General features: G+C 42.1%; 1 protein-coding gene across 1 annotated transcript in view; it reads right to left on the reverse strand.

Moving 5' to 3' along the window:
* The window catches only part of PCNT (pericentrin), an 83,024-nt gene that overhangs the window by 35,509 nt on the left and 30,495 nt on the right, over window positions 1-17,020 (reverse strand). The window contains 9 exon segments of the mRNA XM_010149762.1: window positions 1-30; window positions 239-468; window positions 7,758-7,901; window positions 8,991-9,153; window positions 10,631-10,842; window positions 11,311-11,525; window positions 12,300-12,451; window positions 13,920-14,066; window positions 16,482-16,646. The exon segment at window positions 1-30 is cut by the window's left edge and continues 24 nt beyond it. Of these exon segments, the coding sequence (XP_010148064.1) occupies window positions 1-30; window positions 239-468; window positions 7,758-7,901; window positions 8,991-9,153; window positions 10,631-10,842; window positions 11,311-11,525; window positions 12,300-12,451; window positions 13,920-14,066; window positions 16,482-16,646 (1,458 nt within the window).

Below are 17,020 nucleotides of genomic sequence, written 5' to 3' on the forward strand. Positions count from 1 at the left end.
ACGTTCGTGTTCCCTTTCTATAGCTTGTTCCTGTAAACCCAGCCAGAGATAATAAAAAACTTCTTTAAGAAACTTTGCATTTCATTAAAATATTGAGTACCAGAAAAATTTGGGGGTTGCTGTTCAAACAAAAGGCAAAGTATCCCATTTAGAAACCATCTTCTAAGTCTCAGTCACAAACAAGGAAGAGTATTTATCACCTCCAAAAACACGGAAATGTGGTACCAAGCTTGCTTACATCCATAAACTGCCGCTGGTTTTTAAGCTGCTTTTCAAGAACTTGAATTTGCTGTTTCAGTTCAGCAACCTCCAGTAACTGTGTCGCCAGGTCTTGATTACTGTGCAGCTGTTCTTCCAGTTCCACCTCCAAAACTTTCATTTGAGAGCGTAAGTTGGAATGGTCCTTTTCTGCCTGACACTGAAGCTCTAATTTCTCCTTTGCTAAAAACTCTACCTCGTTCAGTAGCCCTGGATAAGAACACAGAAATAACAAAGTTGTCAGCGCAGGGTACAAAAATCAAAGTGAGTTTAAGATGAGATTCAATTCAGGTACTTGGGACAGCATCAAAACCAAAGAACAAAGTCTCCTGTGGGTCTAAGAGACACAAAAGGAAGCCTGACACTCGGCTGCCCATCGTGTCTCTGAAAGCCACCTCTGATAAGACTACTGTACGATGTAGTAAAGGAGGACGAAGGCATCTGTTCTCAACTCCCAGGTGAGTCCTGGCTGGAGAAACCATAAAAAGGTTTCACCTTCACCCCTGGAGACCTCAAAGTTCCAGAGAGCCCCCACCTCACCTGACCAAAAGTCCTTCAAATTCCCTCCCTTAAGTCCTTGTCCTCTCAATCACGGTTCCACACTCTTCCTGCCCTACAGGCTCTTTCCAAACCACACCAGATCCTCAGTCCTGCAAATTCACTCCATTACAGATGTGCTCCATCCCTAAGTTTAAGCCCCACGTGTGTCAACCACCTTGTCACATAACCATCCTTCCAGCTGCCCCATCCTTCAGTGTCCTATCCTAAATCCTCACCACCCCTTTCCATCCTGACTTCCCATCCTACTTCCAACCTCCCCCCAGTCAAGCCATCTAATACAGTATCCTCAATTCCTCCAAACTGTCACGCCGAGATCCGCCTTAGACATCAACATCCAGTCTGAGGTCAGCCTCTCGATTCCTCCCCTACCTCATGCATCGCTGGACCCTGCTGCTGCTGCCTACACTGCTGAGTTAGCACCCAGCCCATCTTTCCACCTCTGCCCAGCCCCACCCTGAAGCTAGCAGCTATAAGAAAGCAAAGTTCAGCTTTTTCTCTGAACCTGAGTGAGGATTCAAACCCAGGGAAGAATCACCCTTAGAGAAAATTAGTCCAATTCTGAGGCTAGAAGGGGAAGAAACATCTGGGAAAAAGATGGTACATATTTGCCCTATACAAACCGCAAAGAAATACCAGAAATATGAAAATGTGCATAGCTCAAGATTATTTAAGTTCTCAAGAGCTAATTTATACCTACAAACACCATTTTCAATCAGTTGGATACTCGAATACACTGTTTAGGAGACCCAAAAATGAGACTGTACTGTGAATGCGCTTGAAGCAAAACTATCTTAATGCAAAAACAGCTAAGTAACCTGAAAATGAAAATGCTAGAGGTCCAGCTTTTAGTAGTTAAAGCAAGGTCCTGCAAGAGCTCATTTCATTTTTCATATGTTCCATTATTTATCTTAAATGTTTTCAGTCACAGGGAAGAAGTCTACAATCCCAACAAGGACCTTAACTGGTCATCCAGCCCAGTTCCCAGAATGGGACAATTCCCTTTTCCAATCATGATCTACTCAATCCACATGATTTCTGACCTAACATCACTTTAAGCTGCTATTACAAACCTTCAAAAACTGAAGTGATACCACAGCCTCCTTACATCTTTGCTAGTGCTTCACTATCCACAGGTATTTAATTAAATTTCTAGACATTTTAAAATAAGCCAAGAAACATGAATATTTCTAGGCTCATGCTTAAGAGGATAAGCTTCCCAAGCTTAGAATGATGCAATAGAATTTACATTAAGCACTGGGGACAAATGTCACCGCACTAAGGATAACAGAACAGAATGTGCAAGGACTGCCAAGTCTCTGTCTCTGCAAACCCAAGAGGCTGGACAGGGAGAAACAAGTGAAGTAGATTCTGTTTTAGGACAAAACTATGGACTATGTGAGTTCTCGAGGTCCACAGCACTCCTGTGACTCCACGATGTAGTCAACCCCATCTTTTAGTGCAGCAACTAACTTTCTCTGCATTAAGACAATACTAAAATACACAAGATAAAACTAGGAGGTTAACTGAGCAAAAGAAACTTCACAGATAAAGAACTGTACCAGATTCTTTAAGAGTTGGTCAGATTTGCTAAGCACCCATGGCAGCTTTTGAAACCAACTGAAATGGACATAAAATCACTTATCAGTCACTTGAATTCTTCGTGATGCACAGTGTACACATACACTGCCAATGTGAGAGCGTGACACACACCGGCTGCAGGATAAAAACACACATTGTGTTTTGCAGTCGATGTGTTAAGAGCCCTGCCCTCCCTCACGCAAGAATATGCTGGCTTCTCCTGCCATCTGAAGTTTGCTATTGGCTGATAAATACAAATCATAGGATTAACAAAGAGCTTTGATAAACTCCTGGAGATACACACAGACTAGGTATCTCAAAAAGCTCTAGTCCTGGCAAGTGCTTTCTGCCTTTGAGTGATAGTCCACAACTACATTCCAACTACATTTCACTCCAAGCACAAATTTTGCAAACTGGTATCTTAGACGCTCACACACTAACAGCAACTGTGCAATCCCTGTGCCATGCTCCCTGTTTTTTTCTAGCAGAGTGCTAAATAATCACGTGAACTCAGCTCCGAGTTTCCTAAGCAAAGGTCCACTGAGTTGCAGATGTAACTCAGGCTCTGGCAGCAGGTGTGGAGGTAAACGAAGAACAGACGTAAAGCTGTTTCTCTAACAACATAAAGGGAGCTCTAACAGCCTCCTGCCATCGTGAGATGCAACAGAGCCAAGTTGCTCAAGGCTGAAACACAGTCCAGAAAAAAGTCGATGACAGTCTCAACTCCAGTGCAAGAAGGAATCCCAGCCGTAGCTGCAAAACAGAGAACACCTTTTACCAAGTGCTGTGTTTTGTCAGGCAGGAGAGGGGATTAAACAGCACTCTGCTGTATCTGCTTGTGCACAGGGGAGAGCAGGGTGCAGCGTGTACAGATACAGGTGTGCAGGCCAGGCACGTGCGTGGACTGACCCCTGAGTAAAGAACTAAGACTTCTGTGAAAGCAAGCACAGGAATTTTTCCTTCTGTATCCTAAGAAACATGGTCATTAACGTGCCCAAGACTTCTTTTTATCTTCACAAGAACACTGTTGCTTTCAGAGGAACAAAACACTCATTAGATAAACTGAAATAAACAGCCCCGGTCACCTCCTCAGACAGAAACGCAAGTTAATGGAGAAAAGTACATAGGCTAACAGGCTTTACACAGAATTCCAAACGTTGCATAGAAAGCAGGCACCAGATTGTGACAATCTTACTAAGTGTGATCTGTCTGAGCAATTTTTTTTTAAGCACGCATTCCCCAAGCGTATAAACGTCAGTTCAAGCAACATGGATAGATCACCAGATCACAAATTCATTTCTTTGTAGGGACAAACCTGCTATTCTATTAATGCTAATTCAAATCATGCAATTCCACTTCAGCCGTGCCCCGGCACACTCCTCCCGCTCCCAAGATCATCATTAGCAAATGCTAAGCTCCATTCTAAGTGCATTTTATTAGCAAGGCCATTCTACTCCCATTAGTACTCCACATCAAAAAAGGGGAAGGCATCAGCTCCGCAAGGAATAAGCCATGCCAATCAACTCCAACCAATATGATGTTCATTCATCCTATTTTCCACATACTACAAACAATTCCAAACCAGAGGAAGAGTACTAGAGATGGCTAGGCTGGGGGAAAGGGGATGAATGTGAGGGCTCAGCACTTGCAGCAAATGTTCAAGTTCTAACAAGCCGGTGGCAAGAGCTGGACTGCAGCCGTCGGGAGAGCACCGATCCCCAAATACACTCCAACCCGCGAGGTTAGGTGCTTCCTCTCCTTGAGTGGGCAGCAGCAAATTTCAGGTCAGAGAGGTGGTTATCAAAACTATGTTAAGTAGTGTCTGAGGATGATCAGAAAGGACAGAAAGAATAAAGATACAGTAATGGGCAAGTCAGCCCAGTGCAGCTTTTTAACTGGAATTTACCTAGATAATTCTTTTTTATTCACCTGAGGGAATTGGTTTACCCAGCTCACACCCTTTGGGGGAAAAAGAAAGGGTCTAGAAAAAAAAAAAAGTGTGAATATGCAAGAGAGCACATCTACAAAAAGCTCTGTGCATATAAATAAAATTAATCTAAAAACACAGTAAGAGAATTGTATTTTGACTAGACCACAAAACCTAATCAAGGCAGCTACGAATTTATCAGATCTCGATGTTTGCTCCTCAGTAGTTAAGTAAGTTTAGGAGGGGAAAAAGAAAATAAAAGAGAAAAGGAAAAAGATGCCCCTCCCAATTCAGCACCTAGAATTATTACTTCAGCATTACAGTCCAAAGTCTGTAAAACTCTACAGATCCTTCTTGCTTGTTTTCAGTCTCAACTTTCCTGCCATAACTAGGCTTCCTTACAAGCCTGCTCTCCCCTGTTCTTCTGATCTACCCACCCATTCAATTACATTACTCTAGTCTCCCTTAGAATTCCTTCACTTCCTGCTGTATTTTTTTTAGCTATTTTACATCAACTCAAATGGGGGGTTTTTCTGCCTTTAAATTAATTTAATAATTTGAAGAGCCCACTGTGTATCATCAGAAGCTCACAACCCACTCCATCCCCTCAGAAGAAAAACGAAGCTGGGAAACATGAAGATAACAGCACAATGCATTTCAAGCCTAACACCACCAAAACATTTTCTTGCCTGTAAATATCAACCAGTGCATTGAGTATTTTAGTATCGAGCAGTTTCAGTAGTTTTCTAGTGTACCATAAAAGTTGTACTTTTTTTTACCAAAATACTCATAATCCTATAATTTCATGGGCCTATTTACAAAGTACTGTTCCTCCTTGTTAAAATAAAATCAAAGCCATCAATTAATTCACTCAGTGTTACAGCAACACAAATCAGGAAACACCCGCACTCATCATTACCAACCTGAACCTTCTTTTTGTGCTACATTAGCAATAGGTGTTCCTGGAAATGGAAACACACAGACACGTTCAAGGCAAGAATATGACACTGTGATCCATCCCATCTTCTAAATCACTGAAGATTCCTATGTTAATACACATGGTGCCTACCTTTTATTGGGAAAAAATGCACTTCACCTTTATTAAGACACAAAGCTCCTGATGACAGACGTTGATTCATGTCTCTCATTGGGCCAGAGCTACTATAGAAATGGTTTTATATCATAACCATGGAAGTTTCTTGCAACATTCTTGGCTAGTCAATTATGTGTTTTCTAAGACAATCAATATTCTCTTTTTGCAATTTTTGCCATATAGAGACGGGGTAAATAGTGCCTCAAACCCCTCTTTTAGTTCCTCCCAGGCGATCCAAAGCAGGATTCAGCAAGCGGGACTCACTATCACACATTTCTGTAACACACAGACATCCTTGTGTTCAACAGTATGATGGAATTATTTTGCCTTTCCTGTGGGACATCTCACTCGAGGCCATAATCATTGCTGTGAAGCAGGCACAACATGCATTTAGTTTCAGTTACAGCCCCTGATTCTGTTTATGTTCTGTTGCCTTTCCCCAACGAAGAGAGGCCTGTCCGCACCCCTTCCTCTGCTTACTTGGGCAAATGAGCATAGACTCTGTAAGCCAGGGCAATCTGCATGAGGCCGCTGTTCAGTTTTCGCTGAAGGGAATAGCAAGATAGTGTTAAGATGTCATGTCAGAGGTCAGAGACAGACACAACGTTTAATACACTAATACTTGTCCTTTGTAATAGAGCCTGTACCAATAGGGCAGGGTGTAACTGTTATAAACTAAAGAGGGTAACATACACAACTAGATACCACGAAGAAATTTTTTACAATGAGGGTGGTGAAACACCGGCACAGGTTGCCCAGAGAGGCGGTAGATTCCCCATCCTTGGAACCACTCAAGGTCAGGTCAGACGGGGCTCTGAGCGACCTGATCTAGTTGCTGGTGGCAGGGCTGGAAGGCATGTCCTGTGAGGAGGGGGTTGGACTCTGGGTTTGTCCAGTTTGGAGAAGAGGAGGCTGAGGGGTGACCTCATTGCTTTCTGCAGCTTCCTCACGAGGGGAAGTGCTGACCTCTTCTTCTTGGGATCCAGGGATAGGACCCCTGGGAGTAGTTCAAAGCTGCCTCAGGGGAGGGGCATTAGGAAGCATTTCTTTACTGAGAGGGTGGTCAAACACTGGAGCAGGCTTCCTGAAGAGGAGGTTGATGCCCCAGTCCTGTCAGTGTTTGAACAATGCCCTTAGTAACATGCTGTAACTTTTAGTTGGCCCTGAAGCGCTCAGGCAGTTGGACCAGCTGATCTACGAAGGTCCCTTCCAACTGAAAATATTCTATTATTCTAGCTGAAGATGTCCCTGCTCACTGCAACAGGGTTGGACTAGATGACCTTTCAAGGTCCCTTCCAACGCAAACCATTCCATGGTTCTATGTACAACATGAGTATTTCAGCTGCTCTCTATTTGAAAGGTCAAGTGCAGAGCCAAAAGGAAGAACACAGAAGGGTGGAGGCCCAGTGGAGCAGGACAGTGGTGGAGTCAAGAGTCAGAAGAGAGGTGAAGAGCAGCAAGGTGAAGAAAAGAAGTGAAGATGAGGTAGGGGAGAGGCAGGAGGCAGACAAGATTTGCAGAGGAATGATGCAGCCAGGCAGAATGCTACAACAGAGGCTCGAGAAGTGGACAGATCATTGCAACACACAGTGTCCAGTCAAACATGCCCCCACTACAGAATTTGGGTCCATACACTGAAACCTGGAGTCTTTACACCTCTACTACCAACAGTGGAGAAATTCACTAGAAAGCTGTTTCTTGCCATTTTTATTTCTGACCTAAGCATGAGCTATGTACAAACAACCGTTACGTAGTCCACTCGGGCAGTAAAGACCTATGTGACACAGCTGAAGGTGCCATTGTGGTGACAAGAGCTGAGGGGAGCGTAATGTTGGCATTTGCAGAACTGGAAAGGCAGTGATCCCTAATGATAAATTTCTACTGGAAGTTGATATAGAGAAATTCACTTACAGAAGCACTAGAATGACATCAAGACTGCAAACTCAAGAAGTCAAAACTGTATGATGGTATTTAAATGATTTACAGATTCATCATTAAGAACCAGCACAAACTCGTCTTGGGTTCCTGCATAGTGCAAGTCACATAACATCTCTGAATTTTCTCCTGTGAATCAAAAAAATCTTACATGTAAGCCAGCTATATGACACTGAGATTATTCAGGGTCTTTATAAAGCAGTCACTGTTAAAACGCGTGCTCCTTCATTGGCAGTGTGAGTTAACACAGCCCCGACTTCCAGTCATTGTTATCAGACACCATCCAGTACGTTGAGTAGTTCGCCTTTATCCTACTCCACCTTCCCTACACAAGCTCCCTGTAGTTAGCTTAGATCATATCACATACTTGTGTGTTCCACTGATAGTGTCATACCCGCTCCTCACCAAGAATTGCTTGCTCCTGGGTTAGTTCCTGAAAGCGTTCCCGCATGTTCTCCAGCTCCACCACAAGGCGACGCTCAGATTCCTCTTTCAGATTCAAGGCCTCTTCCAGTGCAGCTTTTTCTGCAACATAGCCTTCGATAATGCCTAAAATCCCAAGTCAGAATGCAAATAAAGCAATAGACAAACTCATCTGTTTGAAAAAAGCAGCTTGAAAACATGTGTAAACAATTTTCTGCAAACTGTGGAAGTTGACAAATAAACGAGGAAGTGCAAGATGACTTAAAATTAGGCTGTAGCTAGACCTTTTGGAGTATCTTAAGAAATAAAATGTACCAGCTAATATATTCTAACAGATTTTATGAGGCTGCCATATCACACAGTATCTCCAAACATACAGAATGTGTATGTGGATTGTTCAGCCTTGAGGGCCTGGGATCAAATCACAACATCGGACAGCCTGAACCATCCCCTGCTGGCAGCTGAGATTCAAAGAAACACAATGTACAGAACAAAAGATCAAGTGTAAGATTCAGAGCGCAAGACATCCAGGAATGATTTACAGAAAGGAAGGAAAAAGGATTATGGAAAGACCAAATAAGCCTAAAGAAGTATGACTGAGAAAAGGAGTGGAAAGCAGATTCCATTATTAGGGAGAGAAGCTCAACTTGGAGGACCTGGAAACCCTCAAAGCTTCTCCTACATGAAGGTGAAGGCCTCAAGTCGTCATCTTCACATGGGGGAGTCAGACTGACAGTATACAGCCTGTGACAGCGTTGAGATCAGCTGCCTCAGCTTTTGTGTCTCTTAGGGAATCTCCTTATGCTTGCATGACCATCAACCACTGCTGTAGTTCATGCTGAACCCTTTCAAGGTCAGACAGGTAGGCTGATTTACACTGGGAGTAGATCTTCTTTTCAATAATCCAAGCTCCCACGTTTAGACGTAAATGCAAACCATTAAAAATTACAGTATTTTTCCACACGCAGGCACTGGTGTAAGTATAGGACTGAGCACTATCACACTTGCCCAGAGAAATGAATGAAGAGAATTAAGGAGTAATTTGCAAGAAACAATGCATGCTTCAAGTTAACGTAGTAATCTGAAATGCAGAAAATGGGTTATAGGCAAGCAAATCAACAAGAAAAGACACAAAAAGCAAATCATAGATATTTGGAGAGATGAACTATAAATAACTGACACTGACACCTCTTCGTGTTGGTTTCGTTTTCTTACCCTCTGCTTTATGAAGCTCTAGTGCCAGCTGCTTCTTGGCCTCACTTTCCTCACTGAGACACTCCATTAGCTCCTGGTGCTGACTAACCACTTGGGCAGTTTCCTGATTTCGGCGGTTGAATTCTTCTTCAAACTGCGCATGGTTTTCATGCATTTTCTCCAGCTAAAAGTAAACAATTTTCCCTAGCATCAGGCCTTGGATGCACATGCAGTGTAACAATACTACAGACATTTAAACAAGAACCCTCTTATTTTTTATAGCACTTACACATTAAGGTGCAGGCTTTGAAGTTTCATTTTAGTACTAAGTTGACTTTGTACAAAATCCCTGGACACCTTGGGGACTCCCTGTATTCACATACCCATGTTTTTGCCACAAACCTTCCTTAGGCACATGTTTCTTTACAGTGTGTAAGAAGAAATACATCCCTGTTGGCTAAACCGCACAACTGGACAATTCCTGAGCCATCTGGAATTCAAAGCATCCTTGCCCTTAAATTCTTCAAGAGATTCAGGCATGTCTAATAGACAGTGAAGTCAATCCACCATCAGATTTCCAAGGTATGGCACCAGTTCTCTGAGACTATGTATCCTGCAGTTCTATATGCAATATCTCAAGTCCAGAGGAAAGGAATAGGGCAACCCCATTCCCAGTTACTTGTGTATAGCTCATCCTGGTGGACAGGACATTTCACAGAGGTACGCAAAGTATGCTTGAATGTAGCTGATGAAGGTGACCTAGAATCTAGATGTGCCATGGATTGGGCAAGTGCTTTAACCACCAGTTAGCTACATGCCAGTGAAACCAGCATCAGTACCCAAAAATACAAATTTAAGCACCTCATTCTACAAGGGACTTAAGATGGTGAATATATATTTCACACAGAGGTTGCAGAAAATATCGGATGAGAAGATAAGATCATCAGATACATTCCTTTCCTTTACATTATCTCTTAAATTAGGGGTTTCCTTACTCAACAAATTAATTACTGTAGCACTAAATTCAATCCTTTAAGTGTATACCTACTTAGTCATCTACCTCAGACTTTCAGCTTCTCTTCCCAAAGCCAAATGCCTATACACTGCAAAAGTTAGTATGGAAATACCCAAATTCTTTTATGATACTGAGTCCAGCTCCTTTTATTGCAATTAAGTGGTATGTAATCACAAAGATGTTTGCTTGCTGCTACCTATGTATTCCCAAAACATTTTAACATGAGACTGAGCTTTCTTGAACCTCTTTATCAATGTTGAAGAAACACTGACGTGAAGTGTGATAAAAACCGTTCAAAAACGCATAAACTCTTGGTGTCCTAAAATTATCCAATGCATCTAAAAATCCTAGTTTAAATCTACTTAAAGCAACCAACTTGTAGCCTGCCTATAGGATCTGCTAGAAGGAAAAAATTAAAACTCAATAAAATCTCATTTGTAAGAGATGGTCAAATACGGGCAAAACCTTCATCATAAGAAGCACGTGGATGGGTATGCACATCTCCCTATACTGATAACTTGTCATGTATTCAGACAAGATGTTTCATTTTAGTAGCCAATCCTACAGGGTGCTAAATACACAAGCCCTAAAACAGATTTCACATTTTCATTATAATTATACATCTCGACAGATTTGAAAATGGTACTTGTTTAGTTGATTCTGTAACCAGTTCCAGGAGTCTCTCCACTGCCGTGCGCAAACGATGACCAATTTTCAGTATCATTTCTTCATTTTCACATGCCAACTCCGGCTTTGCAAAAACACTTTCACATAAGTATTGGCTCAACTCGGACCCCTCGTCAGTCACTGGAGATAGCTGGTTGTCTTCTGTGAGAGTTTCATCAAGCAGCTCATCTACTGAAAACAAGCAAGCTGTTTAAAACCATAACATGACACAGAACTGGCCGCACAGATAACTGATGTCAGACTGACATTACTTGGTCCTGAAGATGTATTAGAGGTGAAAACTTGTACACATCAATAAATCGATGCTGACAAATAAAGTCAGTCTTTCATACCATTGGAAAACAGTGTGTTTGAATACACCAGGGCTTGAAACTGCATTCACCAAGGTCATCTTTCCTGCCCTATAATCCATTCAGCTTTTTCCAGCAATATTTTAGTACCTGAACTACGAAAATAATTAGAATGACAGAACAATGATAGACACTATTTTAAGTGTGAAACAACCTTGAAAGAGACACAGAAAACACTGCAACAAGAGATATCCCCTTTTTGAACCTCATCCATACATAAAAAGGCAACGAAAAGGCATTTTTCAAGAATGTGAACTGACTGTATCCCGTTATACAGATTTGTACTCACCTTTTTCTAGGTGATGCTTGTCTTTGTTTATGAAACACTGCATGAATCCCATTTCTTCCATAGTACTGTGACTTTCTCTAAAATGTCCAGAAGCCAGACTGTCATCAAGGAAAAGACCAACCTTGCTAGAGATATGGTCCTCAACAGCTATTGTGGCCTTCACCAACTCCATGAGCAATTTTGAAACATGCTGGTAAGAGTCCTGCAGTTTTTTCCTAGAAAAAAAGCATATCAAACACTGAAAAAATTGCATGCACTTAAACTAAGACTGGCAGTCTAAAGTGGATATCTTGCCACTGTATCACAGTTATCAGTGAAGATGAATCAGATGAAAAACAAGGTCATTTTCACAGAGCAAGCCCAGCAATAGCCCTCTGTCTTCTCCACAGGCAGATGAAGAGATCATACTGCAGTCACAAGCATCTCAGGCTTCCACATCTGTGGAAGCACCGGTAGGGAGACCACATCTACTACTATAGTATCTGGGACATCAAAATAACTAGGGTGTTCTGGCAGAGTAGACAATAAAAACATGTAATTATGAAAAACATTACAGTTTTAAGAGAAAACATTAAGCCAGCTTTTTAAAGGTGAGAGAGGGAATTCTTCTGGAAGCTTATTCAGCATGACAGCTTCTCTAATCCACACATGCCTATGGCATATCAAACCAATCCATATTGCACTGAAAGGTTTCTGTGACCAAGAGGCTTTCCCCATTTCCTAGCTTTTTCCAAGATTATAAACAGTGAAAACCCCAAAACACTAAAGTCTACATCAGACCACAGGAAAAAAAGGAAAAAAACCCCATAATCTTGCTCTCCATATCACAACAAGCAAGTAATTTAAAAACTTGCTAATAAAATGAATATTAATATCTTCCAACACTATTAATTTAAACTGATACTATTTTGCCTAATTATTGGTTTCTTTAGGAAAAGTGAGAAAAAAACCCCAACCACTAAGCATTATATAACCCAAGACATACAGACCTTTCATCCTTGGACTGCTCGATATCAGATCTCAACATGGCTACCAAATTCCCTCCTTCTTGGTTTTCCCTATCCCGCCGCTGAAGGAGCATCTCCAGTTCCATGTTTGTCTCCTCTATGTCACGGTTTAAAGACTCCACTTTCTTTTCCAGCTGTGGAAAACACAGTAACAGCACAACAAAGCTGTTCACTTTGCCTAAACTATAAACTGCGATCAACCAATGCTCTTAGCCTTCACCACTTTGCATATATTCAGACAATCATCATCTGCTGTTACACCAGTTTTCTTCTACACGGGACAGCAGAAAGACTAAAAATGAACAGTTAGTTTTCAATTTCTCCTCTTCTGCTGTTCACTTTGCTTCAGGCAGCTGCCTTGCCTTCTGACACAGTGCATATAAGCAATGCAAAAAGCTTGTAAAAACGTTGCATCGTACTTTGCTTTGTGTCTTTGAGGCACAACAATGAAAGCAAATGAAAAGCAAACTGATGCCCTAGCATCAATTCTGACACTACAGCACACAAATCTGAACAGCAACCCAATTCAGTATCGTCAGCAGTGCTGGCTAACTTACTTCTTGGCTTTGTAAGCTCCACTTGAAAATGAGTTTCTAGAAAAATGCCTTCCTTCCTCATATATATATGTTCAGATGACCCCTCCATCCCATTTACATATATATAAACTCCTGAACCCTGGATTTTGCTGCCAAACAAATCAGTATTATTTAGTGATGGAAACTTCCTCTCATAAGTAAGCCAACAAATTAGTCAAAATATGCATTTGGGAGGAAACTACAAGGGAAGAAAAGCATTCTAGTCCCGTGCCAACTTTCTTGCCCCTCAACAAATCCTGCATGAAGGGCAGGAAATGGTAATACATTTCTTCCAAGAGGGGAAATTCTTGGTGTTACTCCAGCTTTCCACTAAACACAAAGACCTAACAGAACATATTCCAAATTTACACTTTCCTCAGAGCCTCCTGAATTGTGAGAGAAGGTATTTCATTTTGCTTTCTATTTTGAAAACTCAAAGCTAATATTTCAATCATTCTACAAGTACTTAACATTTCTGAACTTCCTAATTAAAACAGATACCTTTTTCAAGCTGTTCCTCTCTCTGAAGTTTTCTGGGTAGCCTAGATTCAGCTCAGATATTTGCTTTACAGGAGGCATAACATTTTGGCTTGTTTGGCCAAGGAATCTTATCTTAGCCACTTGCAGATCCGTTTGCCTGTCTCACTTCTCCCAAGCTGTACGTCAGTTTGTCTAACAAAAGCTACTAGAGCACTAGTTTCTTGACCAAAACATGTGACAGATGCAGATGGCACCAATTCACAATCAACAAAAAGGCAAACATCCAACCTCTGGTAACAGAGTGTTCATCTCCCTGAGAAATGGCTGAAGGCTAGTTTTCAAGCTGATACCCAGTTTCAATTCCCATGTTACTGCTGCAGCATCCCAGCCCAGAGACAGAGGCTGTCATTACACCTCAAAAGCCAGCAATCACATGGATGATACAAACAGTCCCTCTATGTGCATCTTGAGAAAGGACAGAGCACTGTGCTAAAATACAACCACAAAAGCGCATTTAAAATCTAGATTTAAAATATTTTCCACACACCTGGGTAATTATTGCTGCTTTTTCCTGCAGCCGGGATGAGAACATCTCCTGCTCCTTTCGGTGAGCAGCCTGTGCCTTCTCCCTCTCCTGAATCAACATCTGCTCCTTGTCATGAAGTGACGCCTTTTTTTCAGCTTCAAATTCATCCTGCATAAGTCACATACACTTTGATTTAGAGAGAGAGGGAAAAAATAAAACAAAACAAACCCGAACGAACCACCCAAAACCACCCAACCAACGCCACCCTCTTTTTTTTTTTTTAATTTAAATGCGGACACCTTACCTCTCAGATTAATGAGCAATAACTTAAATAGTTAACACCCCCAAACAACAAAGTTATGCCAAAACCGTAAGTTAAAAATCATTAAGTAGGTAAATGAAGTATCTGAATGTGCTCACTGAGACGTGGGTCATTTCAGACTGCTGAGATAGTGTTGAGGAACAGAAAACAGAAGGACATGTCGGGAGATGGACACAAACCATTTTCAGCAACTTCAAGTAATACAACACACATAGTACTAAGTTCCACACAGACGGAGTGACTTACCAGAACAACCTGAACATCTACAAGATAGACTTTCATGGCTAAATGATCTAGAAGCTCTTCAGTAGCATCTCACCTCAGAGTGCTCTAAAGCTCTCTGAAGGAAGAGGTTATTAGACATTCCCCACTCCTGCATCAGCAAGTCAGAGAGGTGAAACAAGGGCCTGGGATCCCTTCCCAGAGAGGCTATAAGGAATTAATGGTTTCTGCAACACCAGAATTGGTCACAGTATAAAAAGTGCAATTTAATCTATGAAAACCGACACATTTGAAGGTGATCGCTGCCTTCTTTTTTTATTGGTAAGTCAAGAAAACAATTTTCCCCCAGGGCATGAACATGTGTAGTCACCAGAACTGTCCTGGATCCTTTGTGGAGGACTCAGCCAGCCCTTGCACTTAGCAGAATAACCCATCCATCACCAGCTCCTCAGATAAGGACCGCTTACTGCTTGGCAAGACCATAAGATCTGCCAGTGTAGCCAAGATCAAGAACAATGCTGGCACTTGGCCAATAACAGTACCAACTTGTACCCAGAATCCAGGAGGCAGAGCCAGGCAGAACAAAGTCTGCCCAGAATTACAGACTCAAACAGCAGAGTGCTTAGCAGTTAGCAAGATACAAATGAACAGACAGAAAGGACCAGTACAGCAAACGTGGTTGAAGTCTCTGAAGCAGCCTGCCTATTCTTCTCAGAAGCAGCGCCTCCACTAAAAAAGTATGTCAGACTGCAGAAAGGAACTCTGAATTCCTAAAATCTGTTAGGGGAGAAGAAATCAAGAAAAGTGGCTGGCATGAAGACAACGCCATAAATAAGCATAGGGGAAGTAGGCAGGGGAAGGCTCATGGTAAAAACCTCTATCAGACCATGGCACAGCCAAGTCTGACACTGCAAAGAGATTTCGTCAGTCTCTTCTGGGACAAAACACCAGGCACCAAGGTAATGAGAGGGGAAAAAAAACACCACAAAAAAACCCCAAACAGAACAGACAGATCCGTACTAGCAGTAGGATTTCAACAAAAATTTCAACACAAAGAGAGGTTTCCGGTGTCCCAACTGTTACTCAGTACCCAAAGCTGCACCAGATGGAGAGAGCTCAAGGAATGACCAGGCCTCCACAGTGGGCCAGAGGCAGGAAAGAGGAGAAATTTGTTGCACATCTGCAGCATCCAGTTCTAAAGGTCAGTGCAACTGAAAGGAAAAGTCCCACCTCAGGCTGGAGCACTGACAGGAACAGTCAGGATCTGTTGAAGTCTCCCAAGGTGAAGCAAATAAGGAGATGGTGCTTAATGTAATCTAATTTATTTGTGCTCAACAAGTTGAGCTCAACACATGCTCAGTATAGCGACAGCACAGATCAACGTAAGCACTGCTCTCTGCACATTGGTGAGTTTCCCTCCACCTTCTGAATGCAGGATGTGTGTTCTCCACACATCTAAGCTTGACACATGCTTGTCCCCACACCAGTGAAGACATTTTGTACCAGGGTCAAGACAACAGGCAATTACTACAGCATACACAAAGCCAAAGATAATTTTCAGGGACAAACATCCTGAAGATGAAAGCGTGGAAATGAACAAATTGATGAATGATGAACCCCAGAGAGCAGAAATTAAGAGCTACTACAAAAAAATCTCACGCACAAAGTGCTCACCGTCATCACACACCTGGAAAAAGCTTAGAGAACACTGAATGTTTCTTGCCATACACACACAAGCGCAGTAGACAAGGGACGACAGACCAAGGGCAGAGTCACTGCAGACACCAAGAAGTTTCAAATGACATGCTGAGAGTATAACGTATGGCAGGGCTGTTGCTTAGAGCAAATACTTTCCACAGAATTTTGTTGGTGGTGTTGTTGTTTTGCCTGAAGGACACCACATCCAATTCAGGTCTTTAAGACAACCCTGTAGTAAACACTGTAGCTGCTTACAGAACGCAGCACTGCCTCCGTTACTGCATTTTCAGAACAACACGCTACCAGCGCATGCTCAGCAGTGCATTCTAATCAGACCCTACCTTCAGCTGCGCGATCTGCTGTTCGAGCAGTACCTCCGACTGACACTTCAGCAGCTCAATCTCTTCTTGGAACTGAAGCTGCTGCTTCAATTTTACCTCCTCGAACTGAGCCAGAAGAGCTGTTCGCACGGTTTCTACTTCCAAGGCTGATGCAGAAGCGTACCTCTGCAGACAAGTAAGTAACAGAAAATATCTTAGCCATACTGGTATAAATAAGAAAAATAAAACCAAACCATTAAGTTCAGCCAAATTCTTAAGAGTATTTTGACAACAGCTCTCTCCAGTCCTCAAGGTCATACAGCACTGCTATCTATCACCATGCTGACTACAGAAAAAAGCAAGTTGATAAAAACAGATAAGAAGCAACAAGGCATTAGATACCAAATATCTCCTATATTCATGAGAGCATCAGGTCAAGCTAAGAGAGTCCTTCCTGCTTGTTCTTTCCAAAAGATGCTTGTCTAAGAGAAATTCAAAGAAATAAGGAAGAAAGAGGAGGAGAGAAACAGGGAGAGAATATTTTGTTGAGATGTGAATTC

The sequence above is a fragment of the Eurypyga helias genome, unplaced genomic scaffold, assembly GCF_000690775.1.
Source record: "Eurypyga helias isolate BGI_N326 unplaced genomic scaffold, ASM69077v1 scaffold13174, whole genome shotgun sequence".
Classification (NCBI taxonomy): Eukaryota; Metazoa; Chordata; class Aves; order Eurypygiformes; family Eurypygidae; genus Eurypyga; species Eurypyga helias.